This window comes from Carcharhinus amblyrhynchos, chromosome 7 (genome assembly GCF_965287045.1).
Source record: "Carcharhinus amblyrhynchos chromosome 7, sCarAmb.v2.hapA, whole genome shotgun sequence".
Classification (NCBI taxonomy): domain Eukaryota; kingdom Metazoa; phylum Chordata; class Chondrichthyes; order Carcharhiniformes; family Carcharhinidae; genus Carcharhinus; species Carcharhinus amblyrhynchos.
The window spans coordinates 82,600,194-82,612,312 of NC_137330.1; the positions used below are offsets into that span (position 1 = coordinate 82,600,194).

Here is a 12,119-nt window from a genome sequence, read left to right on the forward strand (position 1 = left end):
CCTTGACATTCAATGGTGTTACCATCACTGAATCAACATACCCCCACCCCAGTCAAGCTTCTTGGGGTAACCATTAACCTGAAACTCAACTGGACTCTCCACATAAACACAGTGGCTACAAGAGCAGGTCAGAGGCTAGGGATGTTTAATAGTGATAGGAAATGTACAATAAATGGCAGAACCCTTCAGAGTATTGATAGGCAGAGGGATCTGAGTACACAGCTCACTGAAAATGGCAATGCAGGTGGAGAAGTTAGCCAAGAAGACGTATAGCATACTTGCCTTCATCGACTGGGGCATTGACTTTAAAAATTGGCGAGTCATGTTGCAGCTTTATAGAACCTTAGACCGCACTTGGAATATAGTGTTCAATTCTGGTCGCCACACTACCAGAAGGATGTGGAGGCTTTGGAGCGGGTACAGAAAAGATTTTCCAGGATAATGGAGGGCATTAGCTATGAGGAGAGGTTGGAGAAACCTAATTTGTTCTTACTAAAGTGACAGAGGTTGAGAGGTGACCTGATGGAAGCCTACAAGATTGAGGGGCATGGACAGAGTGGATAATCAAAGCTTTTTCTCAGGGTGGAAGAGTTAATTACTAGGGGGTATAGGTTTAAGGATCAGGGGCAAGGTTTAAAGGTGATATACAAGACTTTTTTTTTAAGAGTGTAATATTTTATACACAGGGTGCCTGGAACTCGCTGCTGGGGTAGTCGGGGAAGCAGATACAATAGTGACTTTTAAGGAGCACCTTGACAAATATATGAATAGGATGTGAATGGAGGGATGTGGTCCCTGAAAGGATAGAGGTTTTTAGTTTGGTCAGGCATCATGGTTGGCGCAGGCTTGGACGATCGAAAGGCCTGTTACTGTGCTGTAATTTTCTTTTGTTCTTTTACTACTGTGGTGAGTGACGCCCCCTTCTGATTCCCCAAAGCCTATCCACCATCTATAAGGCACAAGTCAGGAGTGTGATGGAATACTCCCCACTTGCCTGCATGGGTGCAGCTCCAACAACACTCAAGAAGCTTGACACCATCCAGGTCAAAGCAGCCTGCTTGATCAGCACCACACCTACAAATATTCACTCGCTCCACCACTGATGCTCAGTAGCAGCAGTGTGTACTATTTACAAGATGGACTGCAGCAATTCACCAAAGACCCTTAGCACCTTCCAAACCCACGACCGCTTCCATCTAGAAGGACAAGGGCAGCAGATACATGGAAACACCACCACCTGCAAGTTCCCCTCCAAGCCACTCACCATCCTGACTTGGAAATGTATTGCCATTCCTTTGCAGTTGCTGGGTCAAAAGTCCTGGCATTCCCTCCCTAATGGCATTGTGGGTCAACCCACAGCCCATGGATTGCAGCGATTCAAGAAGGCTGCTCACCACCATCACCTCAAATGAAACTAGGAATGGGCCATAAATGCTGGCCAGCCAGCAACACCCATGACCCATGAATGAATAAAAAAAGTGCCCTCAAGATGTGGCACAGTGCCAGAGTTTTTCTTCAGAATTGGAAGGTCATGAGTTCAGTGCTTTTTGTCTGGTATTTGACTGGCCATACCATGTGTGGCTGATCTGAGAAAGGGGCTTCCTCTGGGAGCTCTGGTTTACTCCCACAGTCTAATGATGTGCATGTCAGGTTAATTGGCCATGGCAAATTGTCTCTTAGTGACAGGGTAAATATGTGATGTTACAGGGATAGGGTATGGATGGGATTATTGTCAGTGAAGGCTTGATGGGCCAAATGGTCTCCTTTGCAGTGTAGGGATTCTATCATTCTAAGTAGAAACCGGAATGTATTGATCAACTCGCATGAAAGTTAAATGTATAGACTGTAAACAGAAATGCCTAACTTGACCTGAAAAGAAATCTACTGCATATCCAAATTTGTAGCAGTAACTGATTTTGTTTCAGCAATCCTATCAATGCACCTGCAAATCATCTATATGTTGCATTCCAGTGCCTTCAGTGTAATGCTGTTAAAGATTGAAGGTGTTAAAAGCAAAGACAAATGATAAACGTGGTGGCTGGACTAACTACAAGTAGTCTTATGGTATTGTAGTAGAAAAGGGTCAAAGTGTTAAATAAGTTCTCTGGTTGTGATTGGATATTACAATTGCATGAACCTGCTTAGAATGTAATGAAGTAACTTAATTATCTTTATTTAAACAGACACACTTGAGTAGAGATAAGATAATAGGAATATTTAACTTAATATTGGTAAATGCAAATTAACCATCTGTACATCTGTATAAAAATTATTTTTTTGTTGTTTATCAAGAAGGTTGTACTCCATCTTGTTTGGATATGGTTTCCCTGCATGTGCTTGAATAAAACCAGTGAACAACAAAACTTCAGTCTCATCTGGATTCTGTGGCATTGCAGGGTACTGATTTCATCCCTTTCAAAGATAAATGCAGAAAAGCTTTTGGTGCTGAAAAACGTAGTGGAACTTAGTTTGGTATGTCAGGTTGCCTAATGGATGTTATGACAACTGAACTAACAACTGGTGATGGTAATGTTAGATGATGCACAGACAGTATTATTCAACAGATATAAATATCACCAATTATTAAATATTGTTTTGGTTCTTTCTTTCTCCAGCACCTTATGTCTCTCAAATATAAGTTTCTTGTGAAAGACTGAAGGTCTGTGCATGCCAGAAATCTGAAACAAAAGCAGAAAATGCTGAAAATACAGCAGGCCTAGAGTATCTGGATGGAGAAAAAAGGACTGGAATTCATTGGCTGGTTATACCTGAGGGATTCAAGTCCCACTGCAGCGATGGAGATTTGGCAGAGTGCCAAATTCTGTCTTTGCTTGGGATATGAATGGCCAGAAAATTCCCACCATAGTTAACCTTTTAGTTCTGGTAAAGGGTTACTGACCTGAAACATTACCTAGTTCAAAGAATCATAGAAACCTACAGTGCAGAAGGAGGCCATTCGGCTGATCAAGTCTATACCAACAACAACCCCACCCAAGCCTTCTCCCCACAACCTCACATTTACCCTGCTAATTCCTCTAATTTCACATCCTGGGACACTAAGGGGCAATTTAGCATGCTAATCAACCTAACCTGCACATCTTTGGATTGTGGGAAGAAAACAGAGCACCTGGAGGAAACCCATGTCGATACGGGGAGAACTGGCAAACTCCACACAAACAGTGACCCAAGCCAGGAATTGAACCCAGATCCCTGGAGCTGTGAGGCAGCAGTGCTAACCAGTGTGCCACCCCTTCTGGTTTTTTTCTGCCATATTTCTCTCTGCACTCGTTCTGCCAAGTCTGGAGAGTATTTCAGCATTTTCCGTTTTAATAAAAGTTTGATCCCAAAAATGCATGCTATGTGCCCTTCATAGTTTTATTCAAAAGTGTCATTTATAAATGTCATAAGTTACATCCTTACCTCGTTACAAAGGGGTGATTTCTATTTTTGACATAAAATGATTGGTGTTGCTTGGTGCTGTCTGACTCCATAAACCTGCTATGACTCAACTGTGCTATGATTCCAGACCCCTCCTATGTAATATCATAACATTTTTATATCTCACATTTTGGTGTGCAATTTTTGATCATGAGTGCATCTGTTCTTTCTATCAGCTGCATAACCATCCAAGCATGTCCTTGCTCAAACATCAGAAGAAAGTAAACAAATAGAGATTTAACTTGATAGTAATGATAGGATTTTGGAACTTGTGCAAATCAATTGTTTTGCTCTTGTTTTATGATGTGCCACTATCAGTCATACTGAATAAGCTACTATATATTGATGAAAAATAAAGCATCCTGTGTCATACAGTGTGCATTTTTGGACAGCATTTTATTCCTCATTTGTGCTATGAAGTACCTGGTGATCTAATATGGGGCATAAAACAGAATTGTAAACCAGATTTGGTTGAGTTGGCGCATTAAGTGTTTTTCCAGATAATAATGCTCTGTTCTAAAGGGTTGGATTAGTTTTGTTTTTCATGCTGCAGGTACTGTTGGAAATCTTAATGTTATTATCTATCTCTTTTACATTCTGTCACTTGGCTTCTTACATAGTGTATCATCTGTATTTCTTGTGTCTTTCTGATTTCTACCTTTAGTTCCAGTGAGTTAGATGATTAATTCAATGGGTACAGATTAGGAATACCCAGGAATGAACCTTGGAGTTAGTCGTGGAGCATTATTAATGTATGTGGCCCCTTCTGTCATTCTTCCACAATGCACCAGGGCAAACATGCAAGTCCTATCCTAAGCTAATGTCCACATAAACGGATAATCAGCAAGGGTAGCAGGACTGTAATCGGTAGCTGACAATTTGTTATAGTTGGCCATCTCAGACACATCTATATAGTTATGTGCCACACTTGCACATGATTGGCCAATATTTAATATTCCTAAAAAATTAAATAGTGATTTGAATAAATGAAAATTTCCTAATCCCAAGTGGATGAGGGAAGGATGCATTTGTGAAAGCAATCAATCAATAATAGGCAATTAGCAAAAGCTGCCAGGAAAAATTTAAATTGTCTGGAAGTTCCCTGTTTTTAAAAAAAAAACTTCTGCTACTGAGACCTCCTCTCACATCTCATCAAAGTCATGATAATACTGACGCGTACTATCCATAAACACTAAATCCCTTCTAAGGGATGCTAGTATGAATTAATGTTTTACCATTCTGTAACACACTGTTTTGGTCTGACGGTGATTGTTTATGAATAATTATTAAGAATTTACTCTTTTAAATAGTGAAGGCATTGACATGGGTGCTATGGATTGCACACATCATGCTTAAAAATTATGACTAACAATTATGCAGGTTCACTGGAATGGAAAAAGATGTTGTGATGCCTGTTTAGAAATTGGAAATAGTTTATCTTGGGACAGTAGAACTGAATTGAGCTCAGTGATCCAAGCTTTCCAAATGAGACATGGAGAACTTAGAATTACAAGTTCAATGTCAAGTTATCTATCTAGTGAAGCTGGATATTGACTGACATTTGGCAGGAATTCAGTAGGAGACTGGGAGATCCTGTGAAATTTCAGAGTTATTGTCATTGTATTTAAGCCAGTTTTGTTTCGTTTGTACTTTCTATGATGCTTCATACATTCATTTACTGCTGAATGTTTTTGATGGCTATTGGGACATTGAAGAGCAAACAACAAATCCTTCATGCTGCCATTGTTAGTCTCTTTCTGTACAAAACTGTTCCACTGGAACAGAGTGCTGCATTGGCCCTGAAGGAGCGAACTGTACTGTGTACTGTATTGGCATGTTTTCATTTGTGTAAGAGGGCGTTTTCTGGCCATGTTGCTAGATGGCACTGGGGCTAGAAAATCATGGGGATGGGATCTTAACACATTTGGCGCCCGTGAGAACTTCATTTGAGATGCTCCCAGCCCTGTGTCCAAACAGAATCTGGCTCCTGCTCGAAGACGATGGGAGCCAGATTAGCATATCTAAATATTGTAAGTTGGTGATGCCAGGGGGCAATGCCAAGGATGAGGGGCCTGGGGGTCTTCAATTTCACTGAGATTAGGGTGTCCTTTGAAAATGGTACCTAATCTCTGAAGTTAGGCTTGTTTTTAATCTCTGCCCCCTTTTTAGAACTGGTGCGAAACTCGCCCCCTCCCAAAAAATGACTAAGTGCCATTTTGGGTGAGAAAACCAGTGCAATTTATGCTGGCATGTCTGGTATGAATTGGATTGCGATCTTCCCACACTTAATCATTTTTTTTAGAAAATTCCACCCCTTATCAACACTCGTGTTTCTTTTAAACAAGTACCAGATGCTGTTTAGAAATGGATTAATGGAAATGATGTCTTTGTCTTGTCGTTTTGTTTTTTTTTCCACATTTTTTTTTTCCATTCCTGGGATGCAGGCCTTGTTGGACCTGGATTTATTGCCCGTCCTAATTTCTTTCGAGAAAGTGGTGGTGAGCTGCATTCTTGAATTGCTACAGCCCTTGCATTGCAGGAACACTGTTGTTAAAAAGGAAATTTCAGGATTTTTGACTGTGCCCGTGAAGGAGCGACAATATATTTCTAGGGATGATGTGCGACTTGGAGGGGAACTTGGTGGTCATCCCATGTTTCTGTTGTCCTTCTACATGGTAGCGGTTGTGGGGTTTGAAAGGTTCTGTTCAAAGAGCCTTGGTGTGTTGCTGCCGTGCATCTTGTAGATGCTACATGCTGCTGCCACTATGTGGAGGAAGTGAATGTTGAAGGTGGTAGATAGTGCCAGTCAAGAGGCTGCTTTGTTATGGTTGTATACAGAGACAACTCAGACCATGGTACCCTATCTGCTTTTTGATTTCTGTTCACATTTTATTATGCCTGACGGATTTCAACCTCGTTGATTGAAAAGTGAATTACTTTCACAAATTAAACTTTCATTCAGACTTGCCTAGAAATCTTAACACTTTTTAGAAAATTAGCATAGAATATTGTCTAATGGTACTACATAGACACTGTCTGCAAATACATTGTTATTGTAAAGGACTGTGTTGGTTTACAGTCATGTTGTTTTTGACCTATAACGTAATAACCAAAAATAATAACTTGGCATGCCAATTCAAAGTGACGGAGCCTTCATCTCTTGGGATTGACCTCACACCACTTAAGACGTTTGTTAGTTAAATTATAATACAACTTTAATGAAAACCATGTAACAAACCATTTTTAATCTCTCAGGGGTCTTTTTATTACTATCCATGACCGAGGACACATTGCTACAATACTGAAATCTTGGCCTGAGAATGATGTTCAGGTATGTTTGAATTGTTATGTGCCCAGTGAAATCCTGTGTCTGTTTTGACATGTCAGAATGCATTATTTTTGAAACAGCATTAAATTCTAAATGTATGGAACATTTGGCTTCTTCTTGTTGCTGGCTTGTCCAGAGAATGCTTAACACAAGACTCTACAGATTAGGCAGGCAATCTGCATATGAATCACAGTTACTAATCCACTTAGTACAAGTTCACACAAGCAGGGTAGCTTTGTCTACTTATTGACCCTGAACAGAAACAGCCCCTTCAACCCACCAAGCCTGTGCTGATCACATTGTCCTATCTAGACCAACCGCCTGTATCCCTCCATTCCCTTCCTGTTCATGTATCTAGGCAGTCGTTGAGGTGAGATATTAGAGGGCTACTGAACCTTGAGGAACTATACCTAAGCACAAGTTGGCAGGAATAATGGAAGACCAGGAGAATGCTCATACCAATTCAATTGATATTGGAATCAAATAATTGACGACTTTATAGTTTAAGGTGCACAGAAATCCACAGTCATAAATTTTTGTGATTTGCTTATTTCTAAATTTAGAATTGAATCAGAATTGATGATCTGTGTCACAATAGTCATAAATTCCAAGAGCTATTTACGATTGCATATTTGACTTCAAATATATTCAAGTATCAGGAACACTTTTTTTTCCTTTGCTGTGCTGTTAACTGTAAAGATGTCTGTCAAAGGAATTGAACCACAGGGTTCAATAACTCCATTTGCAATAAAAAAACTCTAATTACTTTTTTGCTTGAGTCAGTAACTAAAATTTTGCAAGGGAAAAGGTTTTTGAAAGCCGAATTGCTAATTAAATTCCTGTCTTGGCCTTGAGATGCTGAGTTGCATTATAACCCACTGAAATTCTCACTGAAAGAATAGTTTTGATTCCATTCCAATAGGTTCTCCTGTCACAGTTATGGTGAATATCCCTGCAGAATTTCTTGCTTGTTTACTTTTCCATCCTCATAACCTTCTGTAGACCAACAGTCAAAGCATGATCGCCTGAATGGATGGACAAGTTGCCAAGTATCTGGTTTCTGGCAGTATTTTTGAAAAGAGCAGCAGTGATCGACATTGCTTCTAACTTCCCCTCTCCAACCATATGGATGAGATTGGGAGCTTGGCATGTGTAATCTAATACCTTTGCTGTTCTTGATGAAGCATTTAGGTGCCATCTTGTCATAAATCTTGTTCTACTATATTTAACTATCTTTTTGGCATTCCCTCCCCCCAGGCTATTGTCATCACAGATGGAGAACGTATCCTAGGTCTTGGTGACCTTGGGAGTTATGGAATGGGCATTCCAGTGGGTAAGCTAGCACTCTACACAGCATGCGTTGGAATGAATCCTCAACATTGTTTACCAGTGATGCTAGACGTTGGCACTGATAATGAGGTAAAGAAAATTATCTAGCTTAAGGATTTACAAGGTTACATTGTCGGACTTTATTTTTTTTTCTCGATGACATCCTTCCATCTACACATGATAATGGACATGTTTGAGGGCCTTTGCTAGATCTAAGAATTCAGACCTTTATTTTAGATATCAGTGGCCACAACACCCTGAATCCTGTTTCTACTATACGTGGTACACCTTTTGTCCTACAACTAAGTAATAGTGCGTACTCATGATGCTTGGTGTCCCTGCTTACCAGAATTTATGCCAGGTAGTTGATTTGCTGGCAAACTCTCCATGCAGGACTTCAGATTGGCACTCCTAGCTGATTGCAGCAAAAAAATCTTTGTGGGCTCTTTTATAAGTACTGATTTTTGGCTCTGGTCCTGTGCCACAAGTAAAACCTGTTTTAACCCATTCACATGGTTCTTCATTAGTGCATTGTCCCTCCAACACAATACAATGGTTTCATAGGTTCTTATTAGACCCTACTCTTGAGTGAACACAGCCACTCAAGTTGCAGTTCCTTATTTCTAATACTATTATCATTCACTGTTCACTTGCTTTAAGCACAAGATTTCGTGCTTTTCCCTGATGCAGACATTTTTACACTGGCTATGCCAGCAATGCTGTACCTTGGCTAAACTAACGTTCGTGCATTTCTCTAAACCAACACTATATGGTTCATTCAGTGCCTTCAGTCTTGTTCTTTGTTCCAATTTCCACCTCGTGACAAACTTTGTACGTGGCCACACCACACACAGTTCATCTGTGTGAATATATGTCATATAATTAAAAACAAAAGTAATTAATAACACATTCTCTATATTAGCTTACATAAGAACATAAGAAATAGGAGCAGGAGTAGGCCATCTGGCCCTTCGAGCCTGCCCCGCCATTCAATAAGATCATGGCTGATCTGTCGTGGCTCAGTTCCACATTCCCGCCCTCTCCCCTAACCCTTAATCCCCTCTCTTATCAAAAACCCATCAAACCGCGTCTTAAAAATATTTAGCGAGGCAGCCTTCACCACCTCAACGGGCAGAGAATTCCTGAGATTCACCACCCTATGAGTGAAGAAGTTCCTCCTCAACTCCGTTCTAAACCGCCCCCCCTTTATCTTGAGGGGCTGTGCCCCCTAGTCCTCCTGTCCTTTCTGAGCGGGAAGAGTCTCTCCACCTCTATCCTATCCATCCCATTCTTCATCTTATACGTCTCAATGAGATCTCCCCTCATTCTTCTAAACTCTAACGAGTACAAGCCTAGTTTATTCAGCCTCTCCTCATAGCTCAACCCCCTCAACTCCGGCATCAGCCTAGTAAACCTCCTCTGCACTCCCTCCAAGGCTAAAATATCCTTGCGTAAGTACGGCGCCCAAAACTGCACACAGTACTCCAGCTGCGGCCTCACCAATGCCCTATACAGCCGCAGCAAGACCTCCCTACTTTTATATTCAATCCCCCTCGCTGTGAAGGCCAGCATCCCATTCGCCTTCCTGACCATCTGCTGCACCTGCAACCTGGGTTTTTGCGACTCATGCACAAGGACCCCGAGGTCCCTCTGCACTGTCGCCTGCTGCAGTTTTTCTCCACGTAAGTAACAGTCCTTCCTACCATTCTTCCTACCAAAGTGGACCACCTCGCACTTGCCAACATTAAATTCCATTTGCCAGTTCCTGGCCCATTCGCCCAGCCTATCTAGATCCCTCTGCAGACTCTCCACACCCTCCGCACAATTTGCCGTTCCACCAATCTTGGTATCACCAGCAAATTTCGACACCCTACACTCGGTTCCCTCCTCCAGATCATCTATATAAATGGTAAATAGCTGAGGCCCCAGCACCGACCCCTGGGGCACTCCACTAGTCACCAACCGCCAATCCGAATAGCACCCATTGACCCCCACTCTCTGCCTCCTATTTGACAACTAGTCCTCTATCCACGCTAACACCCTACCCTCACTCCATGTCCCCTGACCTTCTGCAATAACCTCTTGTGAGGTACCTTGTCAAACGCCTTCTGAAAATCAAGAAAGACCACATCCACCGGCTCTCCTCTATCCACCGCCCTAGACACATCCTCATAGAACTCCAGTAAATTTGTCAGACACGACTTCCCCTTAATGAAACCGTGCTGCGTCTGCTCTATCAAGCAATTCCCCTCAAGATGCCTCGTTATTTCCTCCTTGATGACGGATTCTAACGTTTTACCTACAACAGACGTTAAACTAACAGGCCTATAATTCCCCGCCTTTTGCCTGGCACCCTTCTTAAACAACGGCGTAACATTAACCGTTTTCCAATCTTCCAGCACTTCCCCGGAATCCAGCGACGTCTGGAAAATAACCCCAAGGCATCCACTATCACCTTCGCCATTTCTTACAGGGCATAAAATGCAATGTTACATTCATAATAATGCCACCTCCAGCAATGTATCCCTCCTAGGAAATTGTTTTTGGACTAAAGTATTAAACTCAACAAGAATTTCTCAGCAGCTGAGGATCAGCACTTTGTTAGTGAATTCACCTGTAAGAGGTGTGTATATATAAATCAGTACAGAGGTTGAAATGATTGCAGTGATGGGTCAAGCTGAAAAGATAGATTGTACCAAGAACCAAAAGCCTTCAAATTTTGAGAAGCTAGAGGAAGTGCAGAGGAGGAATGAAATAAGACAATATGAACATCTTAAAATGAGGACAAAGAACAGGGCACCATTGATGGACAGGGGACCAAATGTAACTTTGTGCAACATTGAATGGACACAGTTGAATTTTGGGCGTGTGTTTATTAAGAGTAGAGAATAGGGGGATCACTGAGGAGGGCATTGCCAAATCAATCTTAGGAGCAATAAAGTTGTGGATAAGAACTTCATGCTTTCTCAGGGCCCAGAGTCTCTTGCTAGGATCAGATAGGTGTGGAAGCAGGAATGTAGTTGCTGTATTGAAAACTTTGCACTCCAGGTCTGGCTGAAGTGAAAAGTAGTAAGAATTCTCACAACACCAGGTTGAAGTCCAACAAATTTATTTGGTAGCAAAAGCCCCTTGCTTTTGGGGCGCTGCCCTTTCGTCAGGTGAGTGAAGAGTTCTGATGACAAAGTTGCTGAGCAGAGACTGATAGCCAAGTTCCACGCGCAAGTACGGCCTCAATCGAGATCTTGGGTTCATCTCACACTATTTGTAATCCCCATGACTTGCCTGGGCTTGCAACATCTCACTTACTGTCCTGTCTGGAGACAATACATGTCTCTTTAACCTATGCTTAATGCTATCTCCACTCACATTGTCTGCAGCTTTTAAGACTTGATTAGCTATAAAAAAACTTGCATTCTAATCAGTATTCTGTACACTGAGTGTGTGTCTTTACATCCCCTGTTTGTGATCAGAACTCTCCACTCACCTGACGAAAGGGCAGTGCTCAGAAAGATAGTGGCTTTTGCTACCAAATAAACCTGTTGGACTTTAACCTGGTGTTGTGAGACTTCTTACTGTGTTAACCCCAGTCCAATGCCGGCATCTCCACATCGTGAAGTGAAGAAGCCCCATGGCGACCAAAGATGGTATTGTCCCCGTTAATTTTCAGATACTTTCGACCAGTTTCTTTACTCCAAGGTTTTACCCCGGTGCCCTTATTTCCAAGATGGATAAAGGACAAAAACATGTAAAGGTTCAACAAGCTTATTAATAATAACACTATTAACCCTTAAATTACCCACATAAAACAAGAAAATACCCCACATTCAAGTATACTACCCATAGAGATGGTTTGGCTAAACTGCAGGCCCAATTCGCTGAGTCCCTCTGGTCTGTCGTCACGAAGATGAGTCTTTATCGCTGCTCCCTCGCTCTTGGTCACCCCCCTTGTCGGGTGTTTGCTGCTGGCATCTGACGTGTAACATTATCCTCTTGCCTGCCTTTCACCTATGGGTGATAGGTTGGT

General features: G+C 41.7%; 1 protein-coding gene across 1 annotated transcript in view; it reads left to right on the top strand.

The window, feature by feature from the left end:
* Positions 1 to 12,119, top strand: part of me1 (malic enzyme 1, NADP(+)-dependent, cytosolic) — a 468,354-nt gene that overhangs the window by 197,251 nt on the left and 258,984 nt on the right. Inside the window, exons 4-5 of the mRNA XM_080192688.1 lie at positions 6,694 to 6,769; positions 8,024 to 8,185. Coding sequence (XP_080048814.1) covers positions 6,694 to 6,769; positions 8,024 to 8,185 — 238 coding nt within the window. The remainder of the gene's footprint in view (positions 1 to 6,693; positions 6,770 to 8,023; positions 8,186 to 12,119) is intronic.